The sequence below is a fragment of the Balaenoptera ricei genome, chromosome 2, assembly GCF_028023285.1.
Source record: "Balaenoptera ricei isolate mBalRic1 chromosome 2, mBalRic1.hap2, whole genome shotgun sequence".
NCBI lineage: Eukaryota > Metazoa > Chordata > Mammalia > Artiodactyla > Balaenopteridae > Balaenoptera > Balaenoptera ricei.
The window spans coordinates 19,288,524-19,312,274 of record NC_082640.1 but is presented as its reverse complement, the minus strand read 5'-3'; the positions used below and the strand labels follow the sequence as shown (position 1 = coordinate 19,312,274).

The window sequence follows — 23,751 nt, the reverse complement described above, 5'->3', positions numbered from 1 at the left end:
TGGTTTCGGGAGTCAGAATGTCTCCAGTTTATGATTCTCTGGCCAGGTGGTCCATGGTCCACGGTCTGTGAGCTCACCTTGCCCTGGAGAAACATCCTGAGTTTGTACCTTAATGATGATACCTGTAACAGAGATTTTAGTGCATTAACGACGTTACTGACAGCAGTAACTATAGTCATCTGACAGTGTTAGCACAGGATTGAGGTCAGAGGGGAGAAAGAAATGAATAAAGTTTTGGATAGAGATTAATCATAAACTCAGTAAGGGACACCATGGTTTTAAGGGGACTCCAGTTTCAGGTGTACAACATAGTAAATATTTTTTATAGATTATATATATATGTGTTTGTTTTTAAATCGTGGGTCTGTAAGTACAGAGTATCCTTACTCAACTTGTACCCCCAATGTTGAGTACATTGCTTGGTATAGAGCTGTTAATATCAAGTGTTGCCCAAATTTTAAGTGAATTGAGGAAGTTTAGAAAGTAAAGCCTGAGTCGCGTTATCTCTAAGAAGATAGAGGAAGTAAAGATTTGGAGTTTTCCATACTCTAGTCCTTTTAAATCCTTATCAGATGGGTATCTGATTCAAGGGCGTTTCCTAGTTAACCAAGTTCTGCCAAGCTTCACAGCCTTCTCGGGGAACCGGTTTCATTCTCTAGAATCACCCTGTGGCGCCATCTCCCGGAGCTGTCAAGAAACTCGGGATTTAAACCACCACCCTCTTTCCAAGTTCTTTAATTGCTCTCCTCCTGGGTCTTTTTCTGAGGTTCCCTGGACGCATGCGCTTTCGATGGGCGGCCAACCCAGTGAGAGACTACAATTCCCAGAAGGCCATGCGAAAGGGGGGGGAAATCCCATGGTTGCTGGAAGGGGGAGGGAAGGATAGGAAGGCTCGCGAGAAAACGAGCTTGGGAAGGCTGCGAGAAGTGGGTGGAGGCGGGTGGAGAGCGTGAGGAGGACGAGGAGGAGGTGCCGTCCCACAATACCAGGCGGGAGGGCGGGCAGGCGGTTTGTATCCGGGCTGTGAGGTGCTCGGAACCTCCGCGGACCTTGCAGCCTCTGTCTCTTTAACGCGAGAGGAAGCGATGCAGAGGGGTGGAAAATGGCAGAGCTGCAGATGTTACTAGAGGAGGAGATCCCGTCTGGCAAGAGGGCGCTGATAGAGAGTTATCAGAATCTGACCCGGGTGGCGGACTACTGTGAAAACAACTACATACAGGTGAGGAGCGCGGGCGCGCGGGCGGGCGCTGCCGGCCGGGCCGAGGACCCGCCGCCGGCCGCCCGAGTGACCAGCCCACTGGGCGGGGTGGGGAACTGCCTAACCTCAGCGGCAGCCCCAACCCCAGCCCCAGTCGGGGAGAGAGCGGGTGGCCGGGCTGCAATACAGGAAGTGGCCGTGGTGGTTGAAACCCATAGAAGCGGAGAGAGAAAATGGGCGAGGGAGCCCGGAGCCGCGGCCGCCGCGGTCCGGCGCCCCCCTGCCGTCCGCCTCCCCGCGGGCTCGGCCCCCCGAGCCGCGCTGCCCCCCGGCCGCCCTCCACCCGCCGGCCTTCCGTCCCGGAGCCCCCCGCCGCCTCTCCGCCGGCCGAGGGTCTCGGACCGGGCGAGCGAGCGGAGAGCAGAGGGCCGGGACGAGGCTCGGGGAGGAGCGGCAGGAGCGAGAGGAGAAGCGGGGGGTGCGTCGGGGGAGGGTGGGTGGGGGCGAGAGTATGTCAGTTCAGCCCAGAGGGTGTGTCTTTTATTTATTTATTTATTTTTAAAATTTGTCGTGAGTCACATCACACAGACCTCCCTCGAGGAGAGGAGGAAGCGGGTGGGGAGCGAGGGAGGGCGTAGAAGAGAAGTTAAATCTCCGAATTCCGTTAATTGAAGGTTTGTAAGTCTGCCTGCCTGTCCGCTTTCAAGTCGGGTTTTCTCTCCCCCCCCTCCACGTCTCATCATTTTCACTTCCGCCCCCACCGTAATATATTCTAGAGGGTGTTAGGGCGGTCGTTAGTATAAAGCACAAATTATCCTTAACTGCTTGGAAAAATGGCTTCAGTACTCTCTCTTCCCCAAAAGTTCTTGAACTGCTGGCTTCTTAAGTAACTTAACTTAAAATAGAATGGTGTAATCGCCGGTTGCTTTTTTCCTGAGGTTTCTCTCTTTACAGCCTAAGTACGTGTAGAGAATGAATCCCCGAGCTAGAACCAGAACGTCAAATATGTCATTCTAAATTTATTAGAAAATTCTTGGGACCTTATCTATGGTAGATGGTTGGTTGTTTGCTTTTATTTTAATGATTGAAAGTGAATTATGTTGTGTGGTAGTTTGGTTTGTAGATCTTTAACTGCATAAACTAACAGTTTGCAGTAGAAGCAAATAAAAGTAGCAGAGTCCTTTATATCAATGTAATGTCACCAAAAATTCGCTTGTTAGTGGTAAGGCATGACCAAAACGTGCTTTCAGAGGCTGGGGTTATTGCAGTTCAGAACCAAAGTATTTATAGAAATGCATCCCACGTGATTATCATTTTTAAGAACCAGTGGTTCCTGTGTTGGCAGATGCTTTTCCTCTATTTTTAGAAGGAGATACTGTTTTCAGAATATTTTGAATGTTTCTCAATTTCCATATTAGTAACATTGTATCTTCAGTAGCACTACTAGGAATTCATCTCATAAATTTTTTCAAGTTTTACTTTAGGAATTCCACTGATAAACTTGTTGAATGCCTGCCGCATCTACTGTATTACTTGTTTTTGCAAACTTTATATTTAGCTTTTAAAAAAATATTCTAAAATCTAGTAGAAATGTGGATATAGTTTTCAAGCAGAAAAGTTTTCTGTAGTTTATCGATATTAAAAATAAACACATTTTATTCAACTTCACACGAAGAACCTTAAAATTGAAGTGAATCTCAGTTTGCTGAAGGTTTTAAAGATTTTGAAAGTCAGAGGGAGAGCACAGGAAGTTAAATTGCCCTCTTTCTAGAAAAGTCATTTCTTTGTAGAAGTCAGCAGATAGGCACTTCATAAAGGGGTGGCTTCTTTTCGTTTTGCATGTTGGGAAATTTGACAAATATATGGTGTGGTAACTGCTACGTGTTGGCCAATGCAAACGTGTTTTAACCTGTCTGTTGGCTATTTCTTTTTCAGGTAGTTGTGTGCTGTAAGTTTTTTTTTTTCCCCTGACCCTTTTCTTTTCCCCTCTTGCCACCGTAATTTTGAAGCACTTTAAAATTTCATTATATCCTTAATTAAATAAATCATGTTATTTCTCATGTAGTCTTTTAAGCATCTTAATACCATGATGCCAAGATCCACTGTCACTGGCCCGAAGTTTTTTTGGTGGTCCTAAACTTGACACCAGTGAGATATTTAGAAATACTGGGGGGGTGGGGGTGGGGGAAGAATGAAATTCACACACAGCACTGTAATAAGCTTTTAAACTTTGGGCTGCATGAAGCTGGCCACTAGCTCCCTTCCCAAGAGGCTCAGACAGGGTCAGGCTCTTACAGGCTCAGAAGATGATGAGCACTTGGTGGAAGTTGATGTGGTGGTAGCTGATTTTGTGATGTGCTGTGGTGCTGTGAAGAGGGAACAAATAGTACTAGAAATATCCATTTAGATGTCTTTTGAGATCTCTCTGTATCCCTTCTGTGACCGATTGGATAAGGGCTAACATCCTATGTAAACATACCTTCTCTTGGGGAAGGTATATGGTCACTTGTGTTTTGAGAATTTTTTTATACCCAAGGTGAGTTAAATTATTGCCTGAGTGATTTTTATCCTGAGAATTTACTTTTCATTTTGTTGTTTTCCTACAGTTTGGAAGTACAGTTCAGGTAAGGTGTTTAGCTGGCAAGTTCTTTTGGCTGTAGTGCAACTGAGTCCTTGAGCACTTTATTAGCTCTTTTGGTCTTGTTGACTTTAATTATTAAATTGTATTATTAATAGCAAAACTTCTCAGAAGAGTCCACTATCTTAAAAAGGACAGGGCTTTTGAAATTCTTACGGAAAATAATATTCAAAATAGAGTGTGTACTTTATATAAACATTTATGTAGACATAAAGAAAAATCTTTGCCTTTTCCCACCTTTAGTTTGAATTTTCTGGTGGATTGTGTCAAGGACAGTCACTCTTCAACTTGAAGAGTTGTTTGTTCATCTGGTCAGTTCTCTTTGCTCTTACTTTAGGGTCCATACTGCCTTTGTCATGGGAATTATTTTGAGGAATAGGAAGGAGATCTAAGTGAAAAGGAGTAGAAACTGCTTACGAAAGGTTTCTCAGCATAGGTTGGGTAAGGACAGAAAAGTCTTCCTTACAGCTTAACTTTTTAATTTAATTTTTTCCCCGGAATTCCGCCAACAGGGGCTTATTTGGGTTAACAAGTATATCCTAAAGTCTGGGAAGATGAAGGGGATGTCATACTTAATTTAGCTTGATTTCCTCCACCCATGACATCAGTTTATATTCATTTGCTCATTATACCCATGTGGTCTTGGAAGGCAGATAATTTTTTGAGGGGGAGCGCTTTAGAGTAGGTAAAAGCTGACATTTTTGGTACTGTACAGTTTATTCCAGTTTATAAACTAATGTCACTTAATTATTACAATAATTATGATCTATTTTTCCTTTCTTTTTTTTTTAAACAAATGAGCAATCTGAGGTTCAGAGACATTGAATACCTAGCCTAAAGTCCCATATCTTGTATGAGATGGTGCCTAGAATCAAACCCAGACTTTCTGATTCTGTATCCTAAGTGGATAAAAAGAATGTATGAAGAGGGTAATAGAAAAGGGAAGAGTAACTTGTTTCTACTTATTGAGTACCTACTCTTTCACAGTCTGTGCTGGTTGATTTGTATTACCTTTAATCCTTACAAAAACTCTGTGATAGGCAGTATTCTCTTCCAGATGAGGAAATTGGCACTCGGAAAAGTTAAATGAATTTTTGTTTGATCATACAGTTAGGGATTGGCAGTCAGGATTTCTCCCTAACTCTTGACAGGCTCCAAAGGCTATGCTCTTTCCATATCACACTGTCTCCAGATGCGAATGAGTCTAGAACTCAGACTAGTTCAGAAATGTCATGGAATAGACTCTTGTGGGTCATGTCTGGGAACCTAACAACTATTTTACTATTGTTTCCTCTGAGTTCCAAGTTGTAATATAAGAACAGGTATGTTTGTAATTTGGGGACTTGCCCGATCACAAAAGATGGTAGGTTTGGCACTTGAAGTATTGAATTACAGGAATCATAGGCTAGTTTTTCACTGAGCTCAGTGGATCCTCTTCTTCTCTTGTGCATCTTTGCCTTTTTTTTTTTTCTGTTCTGAATCAACTTTGCAATTGTGATAAGGAAATTTGTAGAAGAATTAGTAGAAGTTAGCAAAACAAAAAACGTCTTGAAATATTTTGGGTAGTTCTGATTTCCAGACAAACTATGTTCAGGTAAAGATGTCAAAGTGCTTGCGGAGATTAGGACAGATTGGAAGTGGTAGAAATCTTACTTGCACTTGGAAGTTTGAGTAAAACAGTGGCTAGCAAAATTAGAGATATAGGTTGGAAATCTAAATGAATTAAACAGGGTTTTAGTAATGTACAACATGGTAACTCTAGTTAATAATACTGTATTGTATAATTGCTACTAGAGTAGATCTAAAAAGTTCTCACCACAAGAAAGAAAAAGAAAAAAAATTTTTAAATTTGTGTGGTGATGAATGTTAACTGGACTTATTGTGGTGACCATTTTGCTGTATATACAAATAGTGAATCATTATATTGTACACCTGAAACTAATATGGTGTTATATGTCAATCATATCTCAATAAACAAAATGGAATTTTAGATAATTTTATGGAAAATCCTCAGTTAATTGTTAGATTGACCAATATCATGTCATAACATTAATTAAACATTAATGCTGCTGTCAAGCAGGCAGAATCTGACCTTGCATATTAGGTCTTAATGAAAGTCCATTCATCTCTCTTTGTTTCCTTTTGTAACTATAATATAATAAGAACTTTACCTGTGGTACTGTGATCTAGTTCTGGTGTGTTTAGATCCTCAGTTTTAGTATGTTTGTATCTTTAGAAGAGGGCTTTTTAAAGAAAATTGTTGAAATAATCCCTTAGGATAAGAACACTTTTCTAATTCCTCTTACGTGCTTCTGCTTTCTCCAGTTGGTTCTGATAGCTGAAGAATGCTAATACTCCTTGAGGTGGAAAAGAGGTATTTGGGCAATTTGGATTCTGATCTATGACCATTAATTTATTTATTGGCCGTGCTGCGAGGCATGTGGGAATCTTAGTTCCCTGACCAGGGATCCCCCCTGCAGTGGAAGCTCGGAGTCTTAACCACTGGACAGCCAGGGAAGTCCCTCTGTGGCCATTTAGAATAACTGTATCTTCGGTTAAATTATGTCCTAGGAATTAGAAATTTGTGAGTTAATAGGCAAGAATGTATTAGCCAGAGAAGAAGAGTGCTAATATTGGGACAAGAGTTTGAGTCAGACATTAGAGGAGATTGTGTAGATGTAATTCCATGAAAATAGTGTTGGTAAGAAAAGTAAGGTAAAAGTGATAGTTGAAAGCTAATTTTGGAGCATTTAAAAAGTTTGAATTTGGGGAGAGCTATATATTTTTTCTAATGTCTTTTTGTGTTGATTGTAATTTTTACTGAAGTTATGGTTTGACTTTTGAAGAATAATAGTCAAACCCTGGGGCTACAAACTTTTTAGACCTTAATATTTATTTAATAAGACACCATCCTAAAAAATAAGGGATTTTTTTAAAAAGTATGGTATTGAGAAAATGGCAATTATTTGATTTTGGAAAATGGCAATTACTGGATTTTGTTTTTAAAGGAAATAGCTAACCTGATGATTTTAACTGTAAACATTAATTCCATAGAAAGGAGACTTGAAGTTTTTTAGTATTACCACTCTGTGTCAACCCAAATAGGTACACTTAACTAATTTACTAATTTTCTTCATTTACAAAATGAAATTTTCTGAGAAATAATTGGTAGTGAACTAGTATTTGTGAAAAAAATCTGGAAGCAAAACAAAACATCCTAAGGAAGATAATGTTTATTTGTTATCAAATGATTCTAATTTTGATATGCATTTGTGCTTAGCAAGTTCAGCAAACGTTTGTGGAATTGTGATTTATATCAACTAAAGAATATTTGTAGTACCATCTCAGGTATAGCTTAAAGTATAAGGAAACCATTTAAAGTCTTATTTTACTAATTTTTAACACAGTAATTAAAAACTCATATACTCAGATGTGGAGAGAATGGCATAATGAACCCCGACGTGTTCAACATCCAGCTTTAACAATTACCAACTCATGGCCAGTCTCCTTTCATCTGTAATCCTCTCCTGTCTGTCTGTCATTATTGTAAAGTCCATCTTTGATGTATCATTTCATCCATAAATATTTTAGTACGTATCTCTAAAAGATAAAAGGCTTATTTAAATCCATTGCACAATTTCTATATGTGGGGGAAAAGATAATGAATGTTATTATGATTTATTTATGACAATAAGGAGTAGAGAGCTTTAAAATAGTTAATGTATTTTAAGTTTACAATTTTGTTAGTAATTCCTGCCGTAGGTTGATTAGAATATAGCTATATTATATGCTTCATAATGGAATTTTAAAAATTGAGCTGTAAGTCATATAATATAAAACCAACCATTTTAAAGCGTACAGTTCAGTGGTATTTAGTTCATTCACAGTGTTCTGCAACCACCGCCTCGATGTATTCTAAAACGTTTTCATCACTCCTCGGGAAAGCCCATACCTGTTAAGTAGTTTGTCCCCATCCCAACCCCCCGGCACCTGGCATCCATCAATTTGCCTTGTTTCTATGAATTTACCTATTCTATATATTTCATATGAATGGAATTATACAATACGTGGCCTTTTGTGTCTCTTTCACTTATATAAAGCGGAATGTTTTCCAAGATTCATTCACTTGGTAGCATGTATTAGTACTATATTCCTCTTTATGGCTTAGTAATATTCTAGTGTATGTATATTATACCACATTTTGTTTATTCATTCATCCGTTGATGGACATTTGGGTTGTTTCTACCTTTTGGCTATTGTGAATAGTACTGCTATGAACATTCATGTACAGCATTTGAGTGCCTGTTTTCAGTTCTTTTCCATATATGTACCTAGGAGTCCTTCATAGTGGTATTTTGTTGTGAAATACATAATTACCTAATTTTGCACGTAGATAATTTTGAATTTCTACCATTGTACTGCAGTGTTAAGAAGGAATTCCAGGCATGAACATACACTCAGAACGTCAGTGTGAATTAAGGCTTGGAGCCTAATTTTCCACTTTATATGTAAAGTTAATTTTCCCCCTGATTACCAAAGTAATATCAAATATGGTAATTGCACGAATTTTAAACTTTTTAGAAATATATATAGCTTAGACAGGACAAATCCCTTGTAATATCACGCACATATACAGCTTTTAACGAATATATCTAAACTTTATATTGTACAATTGGTAAACTCATATTGCTGATAATAAGGCAGAAAGTATTTCAGTCATAGTATATTTTAAAATTAAAAAATTCTAACACTTCTGTGAGATTATCTAATTATTAAGTCAGATGTGAATTATATTCTTATTCAGAGCTTAAATGAAGCATAGTACATAAGATGTGCAGTTGGATATTCTCAACTGCTTTTGATTGGAGCAAAATTTTATTATTTATCTCCTTGAAACTTAAAGGAAACAAAAATACTAACGTTAATGAAAAAGTGTATTATTGGAAAACTTTAATTTACCTTTAGTTTGTTTCCTGACTTTATGTTTAATTACTGTTAGTAATTTCTACATGCTGTGATAAAATTGGGTTTGGTAAATTTTATTTTCCATTTTCTTGAAAGGCAAGTGTGGTACTTTGTGAGCACCCTTTTTATTTGGGCCATGGGGAATTAATGCCCTCTACTTAAACACCAGAAAGGTACGTAATGCAGCATATGGAAAAAGATACTTCTTAGTTCAAATATTGGCAACCTAAGACTTGTAGTAACAAACACTTTAAGAAGGCAGTGTAGTGGAAAGGGTTGATTAGTGCCATTTAAAAATCATCGTTACCACTCAAAAGTGAGCCCTCAGTATAACCCAGCAATCCCACTATCTTTTTCCACGTCATTTAATTTAATTGAATTAATTTATTTATTTTTTGGCTGCATTGGGTTTTCTTTGCTGTGCGCTGGCTTTTCTCTAGTTGTGGAGAGTGGTGGCTACTCTTCTTTGGGGTGCGCAGGCTTCTCATTGTGGTGGCTTCTCTTGTGGAGCATGGGCTCTAGGTGCACAGGCTTCAGTAGTTGTGGTACGCGGGCTCAGTAGTTGTGACTTATGGGCTCTAGAGCGCAGGCTCAGTAGTTGTGGCGCACGGGCTTAGTTGCTCCGCGGCATGTGGGATCTTCCCGGACCAGGGCTCGAACCCCTGTCCCCTGCATTGGCAGGCAGATTCTTAACCACTGCGCCACCAGGGAAGTCCCTTGATTTACTTTTTGAAAGAATCATTCAGGCTACTGAGTGGAAAACATATTGAAGGCAAGGCAAGAGCAGAATTACCAGGAGGGAGGGGATTGTACTAGTCTAAGCAGGAAATGAGAATTGCCTGTACTTTAAGTGGTGGGGTGAGGAATTGAGGGGAGAGGTTGGATATTTTTAAGGCAGAGCTGAACAAGACTTACTGGTGGATTGGGTGTGGGATGTGAGGGAAAGAGGAATCTTAAGGATGACTCCTAGTTTAAATTGTTTTCCTAACTATGTCAGTGGATGGTAGCACATGGACGGGAGGATACCAAGAGTACTGCTGTGGATGTGTGTTAAGTCTGCATTATATTAGACAATGAAATAGATAGGCCAGATGGTCTTTCTGGAATTTAGGGAGGAGTCAGAGTTAGAGATCCACGTTTAGGAGTCATCACAGAATACATTAGCACTGTCTCATAGAAATATAATGTGAGCCACATATCTAATTTAAAATTTTTCTAATAACCACATTTAAAAAGTATGAAGAAATAGGTTGAAATTAATTTTAATAACATTTTATTTAAACCAGTGCATCCAAAATATAATTATTTCAATAAGTAATCAACATAAAAAGTTTGTTAGGGACTTCCCTGGTGGCACAGTGGTTAAGAATCTGCCTGCCAATGCAGGGGACACGGGTTCGAGTCCTGGTCCGGGAAGATCCCACATGCCACGGAGCAACTAAGCCCGTGCGCCACAACTACTGAGCCTGCGCTCTAGAGCCCGTGAGCCACAACTGTTGAGCCCGCGTGCCACAACTACTGAAGCCCACGCACCTAGAGCCCGTGCTCTGCAACAAGAGAAACCACTGCAATGAGAAGCCTGAGCACCGCATTGAAGAGTAGCCCTCGCTTGCCGCAACTAGAGAAAGCCCACACACAGCAACGAAGACCCAACACAGCCAAAATTAAAAATAAATAAATTTATATTAAAAAATAGTTTGTTAATGAGATATTTTACATTCTTTTTAAAGTACTAAATCTTTGGAATCTGATGTGTGTTTTATACTCGCAGCACATCTTACTTGCGACATAGACAGTGAAAAACTGGGACGATTAATGCGTGGGAAGTCCCGTGAAATGTAAGGATAGTTGGAATCGAGGTACTAGAGTAAACTGCAGAGAGAGAAGTTGGGTGTTTAGAATGTGGGATTTTTAAAATCTAGATTTTTGGAAATGGTGTAATTACTATTGATGACCATGGGAGGTTTTGACAGTGATGAAGAAAAAATTGTTTTAGTTCAGGAAGTCAAATGACTGAGAGGCAAGAGTTTTGGGTGGATTATCTGAGTGAATGTTGACATCACTAAGAATATGATAGGAATAGTGAAGAATTAGTGAGTCCTTAGCGAAGGAGGGGAGTGATGAGGGTGTTGGTGGATGACAGCAATAGGGTTTCTTTCTTAAACACCTCTTCCCTGTCCCACCAGGTCAATTTATACCCTATTAAATGCTCGCATAGAATCCTATATGTTTCCTCTGTGGTGCTCATTACATATGTTTGACACTTGATGCTGATCTACAAGAAAGCAGGTTTACCACGTTTGTCTTGTTTATTCCCATATCTACAGTGCCTGGCACATAAGCTCTCAAAAGTTTACATGAACTGTTCACGGAGTCTGGAAGCTTAGTTCTGGTCCTCATTCTATCACGAATTAGTTGTATTTTAACCAGCCTTTAACTCTTTTATTGTATCTTCTAAAAAAGGGCGAGTTTGATCTAGATTATGTCTAAAGTTACAATTCTGATGGTTTTTAGTAGAGTTTGTCTCTATCTTTTAGCCCTATAATTCTGATGTTTTTCATTAGTTTGTTTCTGAGTTAGTTCTTCAGTTTCCTCTAAAAAAATTTGCCGATTTACTTACACTTATTCCTTCTATTTTGTTGTTAGCAAATGTTATGTTTAAATGTTTACTTTGGCATAATTAAGGTGTCAAGATACTGAATAAATAGGTTGTTCAGGAAGTGGTTTAATTCAGATTGTTATGAACTGTGATTCCTCTTAAACATTCTTAAAATCTTTTTATTAAAATCACTTTTTCAGTCTTGCTGAAGAGAGAAAATATAAGTGAGATTGTGTTAAATTAGAACATCTTTGTCTTTATTCCTTCACAGTATAGATCAACAGTACTGAAACTTACGGTCTCAGGACTCCTTCATACGCTCAAAAAATGTCAAGGATCCCAGAGAACCTTCCTTTAGGTGGTTATAACTATCAATATTTACTGTATCAAAAATTAAAATGGAGAAGTTTAAAACATTTATTAATTCATTTAAAATAACATGTAATGGGTTTTAACATAAATAATGTAAATAATAATTTTTTGAAAAATATCCATAGGTTTCCAAAACAAAAAAAGTTTAATGAGAAGAGTGGCATTGTTTTATATTACTGCATATCTCTTTAGTGACTGGCTAGAAGACAGTTAAATTCTCATATCTACTTCTGCATTCAACCTGTTGTGATATTTTATTTTGGTTGAACTATGAGAAAATCTGGCTTCATACAGTTATGTAGTTGGAAAGGAAGGAGTATTTTAATAGCCTGTGCATAGCATTATGGATAATTTTCTTTGATATTGTATCAAAACTCGGCAGATAGTAGTTCTTAAAGGTTGGTTGCTGTGTGGACTCTGAAACCATATCAATGAACATTTTATACTCCAGTACGTTAAAAATCATTGCATGGGTCATTTGGATGGAAAGTATTTGTTCACTTAGTTACGATGAGGATCCTTCTGAATGTTGACACATTTCATTATATGATATGAAAAAAAAATCACATTCATTAATATCACTACAGATCTTATGAGTCTTTAAGTATTGGAAAGCTTCCAAGCTCACGTTGGTGGATGAAAGGTTTCCAAAATTCTGTTTTTTACTTGAAAGCTCGAATTTTACTGTTGGCAACAAACATTGCCAGTTATTTTCCTTGAAATGATAGGCTCACTTCGTTCATTTTTAGGAAAATGTCTGCCAAATATCCAATCTGATTAACCATAGTTTGTCAGTTGTTTTTTGAAGTTCCATGGAAAAATGGCTTATTCAGCTTGCAAATAAATTGCACAAGTGCTTTTTCCTATTGTACTTAGAATGCAGCAGAATTATTTTATATATACTTTTTATTTTGTTACACAGAATGTTAAAAGGCATCTTGCCAGAAGAGAAGGCAAATAGCATTAGTATTATTATGAAAATAGTTTTGACCTTGTGAACCTCCAGAAAGGGTGTGAGAGATCCTCAGTAGTCCGCAGACCACACTTGGAGAAACTTTGATATAGATGATTGGTTTAGTAGACTTAATGTCTTCCATTTATGGTAATAGTGGGACTGTGAATTTTAAATATCTTTGTATAGCACTATCTGTAGTGCACATCTCTGACTAAAAGCTTGTGTAAATACCTCATAAAAAATTTAAAGTTCCCTGTGTAGGAATTCTCTTAATACAGCATATACTATGTTAATCATTTTGGATAGTTTCTTATATTCTGGGTCTTATTATTGCTCTGTATATTTCACCTTTCAGCACTAATTTTGAAATAGTTTTAGTTTCATATATCTGTTTTCTCCAAATTTTACCCATGCAAAAGTTTGGTAATTTGTTTGAATAAATTTATTTGATTAATAGGAAGTTGGTTTTTTTAAAAAAAATTATTTTATTTATTTATTTTATTTTTGGCTGCGTTGAGTCTTCCTTGCTATGTGTGGGCTTTCTCTAGTTGGCGGCGAGCTGGGGCTACTCTTCATTGCGGTGCGCGGGCTTCTCATTGCGGTGGCTTCTCCTGTTGCGGAGCACGGGCTCTAGGCGCGCAGGCTTCAGTAGTTGTGGTGCACGGGCTTTGTTGCTCCGTGGCATGTGGGATCTTCCTGGACCAGGGCTCGAACCCATGTGCCCCTCATTGGCAAGCAGATTCTCAACCACTGCGCCACCAGGGAAGCCCAGGAAGTTGTTTAAATTATACGATTTTTATGAAGCAGTATGAAACACTAATTTTAAAATGTTTATCGTAATCATTTAATTTATTTCTAATTTGAGTATGTTCCAAATTAGATTTGAAGATATCTGTTGTTGATATTACCTATGGTACATATCTTCCTTTTCTGTACTAAAGTATTTACGTCTTAAAAAAAATAAAAATGACCCAACTAAAGTAGTAGAAAAAGACAAAAAAATGGAGAATATGTTTTTTTGTTTCAGCTGTTTCTCTGACATTTTCCCTCTTCTGTTATTTATTTTTATGCTTTTCATGAAAAAAGCTTTGGATTAATCCATTTCTCTTTTAAACCATTTCCCTGTTAAAAAGGTTGAGAAATCTTTTTTTCTTTTTCATCTCCACATTTCATTAAAATTAATAATCAATCATATTTAGACTTTATTATGAATAGTGGGGCGACAAACTGGTGATGCTCCCATTCTTTCAGAATAATCAGAGAATGCCATAAAGATCCTAAAGAAAACTGGCAAATTTTTATGGGTTCCCAAGTTGGAACCATAGGAATGCCCAATTAAGTGAAATATGTGTAATTATATGTAGCATACCTCACTGTATGACAGAATATATTAGTTTGTCACTTATTCAGTTATTTAGCAGTTTTTGACTATCATGTGCCTAAGTATATTTTGCGAATCAGATATAATGGTTGCCCTTAAGATATAATCTCTGCTTTCCTCGCTAATCAAATAAACCACATCCTGTAATAAATTTTATCTAGGGAAGCACATGTCGACGTCAGAGTGTATGTCAGGTGCTCCCACCCAGCCTGGCATATCAAAGAAGTAATGTTGGGATTGAGATCTGAAGGGTGAATATAATTAACCAAATTTAATATAGTTAACCAAGTAATTTTGAGGGAAGGAACAACAATATCCTTACCAGAGGGAACAGGAACATTATGTGTACAGGCCCAAAGGTGAGGGAAAGCAGAATTATTATTATTATTTTTTTACATCTTTATTGGATTATAATTACTTTACAATCTTGGGTTAGTTTCCACTGTACAGCAAAGTGAATCAGCTATATGTATACATATATCTCCTCCCTCTTGAGCCTCCCTCCCACCCTCCGCATCCCACCCCTCTAGGGCATCACAAATCACTGAGCTGATCTCCCTGTGCTATACAGCAGCTTCCCACTAGCTATTTATTTTACACATGGTAGTGTATATATGTCAGTGCTACTCTCTCAGTTCGTCCCAGCTTTCCCTTCCTCCCTGTGTCCATACGTCCGTTCTGTACGAGCAGAATGATTTTGAACAAGTTATAAACCTGTGTGCTCTAGAGTATAGTGAGCGAAGAGGGGAAAGTGATCTGTGGGGACTTAGGTAGGGACCAGATCAAATAAGTTTTTTATAGGCTATGTTAAGGATGTTGGTCTTTTTTCTGAGGCTGATGAGAAGACGTTGAAAATTTTAAGCAATGGGATGACATCATCATTTTTACTTTTTAAAGATTACTTGTGGAGAACAGATTGGAAGGAGGCTGGAGTATGTATGGATTGGAAGGAGCTCAAGAGGAGATGGGGGGAGGCTGGTCTTGAGGTGATGGTAGCGAGTGATCGTGAATTATCTAAACTCTCTACTGCCTGGAATCATTGTGATGGGCTGTGACTACTTACTTTTCTTTTCTAGAAAGAAGAGTGTTTGAGGCTGTAAAGATGTGTTAAAAGTAATTCAACAAACAGTTGCTTGATATTAATTGCCTACTCTATGAAAGACTCTAGGTGTCGTGATGTCTATGTTATATGTAGTATAGTTATGTAAAAATCGTTGAATGATAGAAGATTATAAAGTCTTAAATTTAAGGAAGAGAAAATTGATCTGTAGTACTTACATTTAAATGAGGGAACGTTCTGTATAGAAGAAAATAATTGTAACTTTTGAAAGGTTTTTAATTTTATTTTTGGCAGTTAGAATTTTTTTTTTTAATTCTACACTCAACAAATTTCAATCATACAATACAATGTTATCAACTATAGTCACCACGTTTTTTTTTTGTTTTTGTTTTTAAATTTATTATTTATTTTTGGCTGTGTTGGGTCTTCGTTTCTGTGCAAGGGCTTTCTCTAGTTGCGGCAGGCGGGGGCCACTCTTCATCGCGATGCACGGGCCTCTCACTATCTCGGCCTCTCTTGTTGCGGAGCACAGGCTCCAGATGCGCAGGCTCAGTAGCTGTGGCTCACGGGCCTAGTTGCTCCGCGGCATGTGGGATCTTCCCAGACCAGGGCTCGAACCCGTGTCCCCTGCATTGGCAGGCAGATTCTCAACTACTGCGCCACCAGGGAAGCCCGCAGTTAGAATTTTGCTTATAGAAAGAAAAAATGTCAAGCAGCATTTTTTTTCTAAAAGAGCATCTAGGTAATTAATAGATTCCCATAAAAGATTCAAATAATTCAGTTGTATTAAAAGCAAAACCTAGAATTTCCCTTCCTTCTTCTCCCCGTATGCCTGTTCATCCCCTCCCCCAAACCACCATCAAGTTGTTTTGTATCCTTCCACTTTTTGCACAGAGGATGAGGAAGATTCATCTGGCATTGGTGCAGGATGGATTTGTAAAGGGGCAGACTGGATGCAGAGTGACAAGTTAGAGGACTGTTCTATCTGTTCTTGAATTGAGATAGGTGCAGTTAAGATGGAAAAGGAAGGAATAGGTGCAAGAAGAAGAATCAGGAAGCTCGGTGAAGGAGATATGGTGGATAGGGAAAGGGAGAACTCAAAGATGACTTATTTTACCTGGAGCCGTTCTCCTCCAGCGTAAAGCCAATATGCCCACAGAAGGTAATTTGCAGTCACAGAAGTGAATCTATAGACCTCTTTTTCAGCCGTTAGTACACAGTTGGTTCCGGCACACTCCAGCTTTTACTCCTCCACAATTGAATTGATTGGCAGAGCAGTGGGTTGAAAAATAGGAATAAGGCTTGACTGTTAGCTGGCAGTGTGGGCAGAAGTGGGGAGCGGGAGGAGAGAGGAAAGGTACTCTAAGGTCTCTGGCTGTGTACTATTGTGTCATGAGGCTGAGGGGCAAGTTCCTCCTTCTAACATTAATTTTGATGTTCTGTTACAATCTTCTGTATTATAGATTGCTGGATTTTTAGACACTTAGAATCTTTTTATAAGTACCTTCAAAATATGTGTGACTTATATGTGGATTGAGAACTGTCCCTTTTAAAAAGGAACTTTCAGAGAGAATTTTAAGGAACAGTGCAATGTTTCGGGGTTTCAGGGAAATTTAAATTTCTCATGGAGTGAGTTTTTCTGAGTCATGAGTTAAGCGGAAGGGGAGGTTGGGAGGCAAGGGATCTAGGTAGTAGGAAAATCATGTGTACCACGGCAAGTTTGAAAGAGCTACAAGTAATTCGTTTTTGATAGTGTCAGATGCAAGGGAGGGTAGTGGAGGAGATGAGGTCTCAGTCAAAAATATACCCAAACTGCTGGCGTTAAACTGTAGAAAACCAGTGTAGTGTTTCCCACATTTGAAAACAGAGAAACCACATTTTAAATTTAACACTGGTAAGATGACACTGTGCTTTTTTTCTGCTGTGCCCTGATATATATTGTGTTCTTTCATCTGGACTCATTTGGCATAATCAACAGAAGCCATTCAGTAAGTGGGTAAATGCAGGAGAAATGAATTATAGGTCTGAATAAATCCCTTTTGTATCAACTAAGTATAATAACTTGGGGACTGCTTGCGTTACTGGATTTATTATTAGCGTTTAATAATATCTTGTGGAATATAGAGCCACTTATCTCCAGTTCAGTTGTGCATTTCTTTTTTTTTTCTTTTTTAATTTTTTTTATTTATTATTTATTTATTATTTTTATTTTTGGCTGTGTTGGGTCTTCGTTTCTGTGTGAGGGCTTTCTCCAGTTGCGGCGAGTGGGGGCCACTCTTCATTGCAGTGCGCGGGCCTCTCACTATCGCGGCCTCTCTTGTTGCGGAGCAGAGGCTCCAGACGCTCAGGCTCAGTAGTTGTGGTTCACGGGCCCAGTTGCTCCGCGGCATGTGGGATCTTCCCAGACCAGGGCTCGAACCCGTGTCCCCTGCATTGGCAGGCAGATTCTCAACCACTGCGCCACCAGGGAAGCCGCCAGTTGTGCATTTCTTACACTCATCCCTATTCCCCCTACTCCCCCTGCCTCCCTCCGCCCCCCCCCCCAAAAAAAAAGAGAGAGAGAGAGAGAAAAGAAAGGCAGGCAGGTAGCATGGTACTGTCTATATGAAAACCCTGCCACTCTCAGGGTTTTTGTTTCGTTTTTGAGTGAAGAGGTAAGGTGGTGTAAGGTGAGAGGAATAAATGACATATTTATGTCACTGAGAAGAACTGTAATAAAACATTCCTTTTATAGTCAGGCACAAGTCTTTGAAAAAAAGTTTACCTTCCACCAAGATGTTTTGACCTCATGGATACTGTAAGTCATGTAATGATCTTGTTTCCTTTTTTTTTTAAAATTAATTAATTTATTATTTATTTTTGGCTGTGTTGGGTCTTTGTTGCTGCACGCAGGCTTTCTCTGGTTGCGGCGAGTGGGGGCTACTCTTCGTCGCAGTGCGCGGGCTTCTCATTGCGGTGGCTTCTCTTGTTGCGGATCACGGGCTCTAGGCGAGTGGGCTCAGTAGTTGTGGTTCATGGGCTCTAGAGCACAGGCTCAGTAGTCGTGGCGCGCGGGCTTAGTTGCTCTGCGGCATGTGGGATCTTCCCGGACCAGGGCTCAAACCCGTGTCCCCTGCATTGGCAGGCAGATTCTTAACCTCTGCGCCACCAGGGAAGTCCCATGATCTTGTTTCTTTATCTTTGTGGATTCGTGGAGATCAGAGCCAAACTTATGGCTCTGATTTATTATGTAGTACTCTGTGGTCTCTGTGGTCTGTGTATTAACGTCCTGCCTTTATCTTTTATATTATTGGATAACCTGATTTTTATCTTGTATGTTTTCCTTTTTTATTGTACACATTTTTGTATTGATACAGTAATAGCTAATGGCCCTACCCTAGACCAATGAAATTGTAATCTTTTTAGGGGGAGGTGAGGGTTAGGTTGGGTCCAGGGCTCTGGAATTTTTTTAAAAAGCTCACCAAGGGTTTTGATGTCCACCTAGGGTTGGAAATCACTGTTCTAGAGCAGGAGTGGGCAGATGTTTTCACAAAGAGCCAGATAATAATTATTTTAGGCATTGCAGGCCATGTGGTCTGTCAGAACTACTCAACTCTGCCATTGTAGTAAGAAAACCATAGATGATATGTGAATTAATAGGTGTGAAGGTGTTCTAATAAAACTTTGTTTGCAAAAATGGGGGTCAGTATTTGGCCTGAGGGTCATAGTTGTTGAGCCCTGTTCTACAGCCTGAACTTTACTGTTGATGCACTAAAACTGTGCTTGAGCTAACATACTGAGGTGAATGGATTTGTTTTTTTCTCTCTTTCTCTTTCTTTTTTTTTTTTCCAGGTGACTTTTTGAGAGCAGGTTTAGATGCACAGCAAAATTGAATGGAAGGCACAGAGACTTCCCATGTACTGTCTGCCCCTACACATGTACAGTCTCCCACATTATCAACATCCCCCACCAGGACGGTACATTTGTTACAGCTGATTAACCTACACTGATACATCATTATCACCCAGAATCTATAGTTTGTTTACATAGTTTAGGGTTCACTCTTGATGTTGTACATTCTTTGGGTTTTGAAAAACGTAGAATGACATGTGTCCACCATTATTCTACAGTACACAGTGGTTTCACTGACCTAAAAATCCTCTGTGCTTCACTTATTCATCCCTCCCTCCTTCCTGACTCTTGGCAACCAGTGATCTTTTTACTGTCCCCTAAGCTTTGCTTTTTAAAGAAGATCATATAGTTGGAATCATACAATATGTAACCTTTTCAGATTGGCTTCTTTTACTTAGTAATATTCATCTAAGTTTTCTCCATGTCCTTTCATGGTTTGATAGCTCATTTATTTTTGGCTCTGAATAGTATTCCATTGTGTGGATGTATCACAGTTTATTTATCTGTTCATCTTGGTTGCTTCCAGGTTTTGGCAATTATGAGTAAAAACTGCTGTAAACATTCGTGTACAAGTTTTTGTGTATACGTAAGTTTTCACCTCCAAACTCACTGTACAGTTTTGCATTCCCATCATCAGTGAATGAAAGTTCTAGTTGCTCCGTATCTTAATCAGCATTTGGTATTGTCATTGTTCTGTATTTTGGCCATTCTAATAGGTGTGTAGTGATAATTCATTTTAATTTGCATTCCCCTGATGACATGATGTGGAGTATCTTTTCCTATGCTTATTTGCTATCTGTGTCTCTTCTTTGATGAGATGTCTGTAAGGTCTTTGGTCCATTTTTTAACTGGATTATTTGTTTTCTTATTGTTGCGATTAAGAGTTCTTTGTATGTTTTGGATAACAGTTCTTTACCAGGTTTTTAAAAAAAATTATTTATTTATTTATTTTTGGCTGCGTTGGGTCTTCGTTACTGCGAGCAGGCTTCTGAAGTTGTGGTGAGCGAGGGCTACTCTTAATTGCGGTGCAAGGGCTTCTCATTGCGGTGGCTTCTCTTGTGGCGGAGCATGGGTTCTAGGTGTGTGGGCTCAGTAGTTGCGGCTTGCAGGCTTTAGAGCGCAGGCTCAGTAGTTGTGGTGCACGGGCTTAGTTGCTCTGCGGCATGTGGGATCTTCCCAGACCAGGACTTGAACCCATGTCCCCTGCATTGGCAGGTAGATTCTTAACCACTGCGCCACCAGGGAAGTCCCATATCAGGCCTATTTTGCAAATATTTTCTCCCAGTGTGTGTCTTGTCTTTTCATTCTCTTGACAGTGTCTTTTGCAGTGCAGAAAATTTTAATTTTAATGGGTCCAGTTTATCAGTTCTGTCTTTTCATGGATTATGCCTTTGGTGTTGTATCTAAAAAGTCATCACCCGGGAATTCCCTGGCAGTCCTATGGTTAGGGCTCTGTGGTTCGATTCCTGCCAAAGGCCCGGGTTCGATCCCTTGTCAGGGATCTAAAATCTCACAAGCTGTGCGGTGTGGCCAATAAGTAAATAAATGAAAAGTCATCGCCCAACCCAGGGTCTCTAGATTTTCTCCTATAAAACTAGGAGTTTTATAGTTTTGCATTTTGGGTAGGTCTGTAATCTGTTTTAAGATAATTGTTGTGAAATATATAAGATCTCTGTTTAGATTCATTTTTTTTGCATGTGGATGTCTAGTTGTTCCAGCACCATTTGTTGAAAAGATTTTCCTTGCTTCGTTGTGTTGCCTTTGCTCCTTTGCCGAAGATCAATTGACTATATTTATATGGGCCTATTTCTGGCCTCTCTATTCTGTTCCATTGATCTATTTGTCTGTTCTTTTGCCAGAACCACACTGTCTTGATTACTGTAGCTTTATAGTAAGTCTTGAAGTTGGGTAGTACAACTTTGGTCTCAAAGTTGTATTTAGCATTGTGTTGGCTATTCTTGGTCCTTTGGCTCTCTAGATAAACTATATTTATTAAAAATTTCAATCTTTATTGATATGCAATTGACATGCAATATTGTGTAAAAGTTTAAGGTATACAACATGGTGATTTGATACACGTACACATTACCAAGCAATTACCACAATAGGGTTAGTTAATACGTCCATCACCTCACATAATTACCATTTTGTTTTGTGGTTAAGGCAACTTTCATATATATAATACAGTATCATTAATTATTGTCACCAAGCTATACATTAGATCCCCAGAACTTAGTCATCTCATAACTGGAAGTTTGTACCCTTTCACCAACATTTTCCCATTCCCCACCACCCTTGGCAACTACCATTCTACTCTCTGTTTATCTGAGTTCAGCTTTTTCAGATTCCACATATAAGTGATATCATACAGTACTTGTCTTTCTCTGTCTGACTTATTTCACTTAGCATAATTCCCTCAAGGTCCATCCATGCTGTTGCAAATAGCAGGATTTGCTCTTTCTGGTGGCTGAGAAATAATCGTGTGTGTGTGTGTGTGTATGTTTGTATACACCATATCTTTATCCATTCATTTGTAGATGAACATTTAAGTTTGTTAGGCTTGTTTCCATATCTTGGCCATTATGAATAATGCAGTGAACATGGGAGTGCAGTTATCCTTTTGAGATCCTGATTTCATTTCCTTTGGATATACACCCAGAAATGGGATTTCTGGATCATATGGTAGTCCTGTTTTAAAATTTTTGAAAGCCTCCATACTGTTTTCCATGGTGGGTATACCAATTTATATCCCACCAACAGGACACAAGGGTTCCCTTTTCTCCACATCCTTGCCAGTGCTTGTTATGTCTTGTCTTTTTGATGATAGCCATTCTGACATGTGTGAGGTGTGGTTTTGATTTGCATTTTCTTGTTGATTAGTGATGTTGAGCCTTTTTTCATGTACCTGTTGACCATTCGTATGTTTTCTTTGGAAAAATGTCTATTCAGGTCCTCTGCCCATTTTTTTTTTTTTCCCTCTGCCCGTTTTTAAATTAAAAAAAATTTTTTTTTCTTTGCTATTGAATTATGTGAGTTCTTTGTATATTTTCAATATTAACCCCTTACCTGATAGACGGATTGCAAATATTTTCTCCCATCCTGTAGGTTGCCTTTTCATTTTGTTGATGGTTTCTTTTGCTGTGTTGTAGCCTTTTAGTTTGATATAGTCCCACCTATTTATTTTTGGTTTTTTTGCATGTGCTTTTGATGTCAGTCATATCCAGAAAGTCATTGTCAAGACTAATGTTAGGGAGCCTTTTTTCTGTGTTCTTCTAGGAGTTTTATGGTGTTAGGTCTTATGTTTAATCCTTTTTTGAGTTGATTTTTGTGAGTGGTGTAAGATAGTGTCCAGTTTCATTCTTTTGCATGTGAATATTCAGTTTTCTCAACACCATTTATTGAAGAGATTATCCTTTCCCCATTGGGTATTTTTGGCTCCCTTGTCAAGTATTACTTGACTGTATATGTGAGGGTTAATATCTGGGCTCTTAATTCTGCTATATTGGTCTTTGTATCTGTTTTTACACTGGTACTATATGTATATTTTATATATACATAATTTTTTTGATTAGTATAGTTTTGTATTATAGTTTAAAATCAGGAAGTGTGGTGCCTCCACCTTTGTTATTCTTTCTCAGGATTGCTTTTGCTATTTCCAATATATTGTAGTTCCAATACAAAATTTAGGATTTTTTTTTTCTATCTGTGAAAAGTGCTTTTGAAAATCTGATAGGGCTTGCCTTGAATCTGTAGATGGCTTTGGGTAGTGTGGACATTTTAGCAATACTAATTTTTCCAGTCCATGAACATGATAAATCTTTTCATTTATTTGTGTCTTCAGTTTCTTTTTTCAAAGTCATATGGTTTTCACAGTATAGATCTTTTACCTCTTGGGTTAAGTTTATTCCTATATATTATTGTTATTTTTGATGTTATTGTATAGCATCCATACAAACCAGTACAAAAAATTGTATCTTATTATTTTGATGTTTTGTATGCTATTAATGGGATTTAAACAAATGTCTTTTTCAGATATATTATTGTTAGTGTATAGGAAGGCAACTGATTTCTTTGTGCTGATTTTGTATCCTGCAAATTTACTGAGTTCTTTTATTCTAATTTTTTTTTTTTTTATGGAGTCTTTAGCATTTTGTATATAGATCATATCGTTTGTGAACAGACTGTTTTGTGCATCCTTTCTGATTTGAATGCCTTTTATTTCTTTTTCTGGCCTAATTGCTCTGACTAGGAGTTCCAGTACTAAGTACAGTAGAATAGAGGTGGTGAGTGTGGGCACCCTTGTCTTATTCCTGATCTTAGAGGAGAAACTTTCAAACTCTCACCTTAAGAGTATGGTGTTGTCATCTGTGGCCTTCATCATGCTGAGCTACATTCTGTCTATACCCAATTTGTTGAGAGTTTTTATCATGAGAGGATATTGAATTCTGTCAAATGCTTTTTCTGCATCTAATGAGATCATATGATTTTTATCTTTCATTCTATTAATATGCATCGCACTTATTGCATATGTTAGTTGTTTATGTTGAACTGTTCTTGAATCCTAGGGATAAATCCCACTTGATCATGGTGTATGACCCTTTTATTGTGCTGTTGAATACAGTTTGCTAATATTTGTTGAGAATTTTTTCATGTTTATTCAACAGGGATATAGGCCTGTAATTTTTTTTTTTT

General features: G+C 38.4%; 1 protein-coding gene across 13 annotated transcripts in view; it reads left to right on the top strand.

The window, feature by feature from the left end:
- The first annotated feature begins 967 nt into the window (after positions 1–967).
- The window catches only part of ABI1 (abl interactor 1), a 95,739-nt gene continuing 72,955 nt past the window's right edge, over positions 968–23,751 (top strand). For 11 of the 13 annotated variants that reach the window (XM_059911989.1, XM_059911964.1, XM_059911933.1 and 8 more), the window contains exon 1: positions 970–1,219. In XM_059911989.1, coding sequence (XP_059767972.1) covers positions 1,103–1,219 — 117 coding nt within the window. In that variant the 5' untranslated portion in view covers positions 970–1,102. Of the gene's footprint in view, positions 1,220–23,751 lie in introns of all 13 variants that reach the window. The other 2 variants (XM_059911990.1, XM_059911991.1) reach the window with 2 other exon arrangements.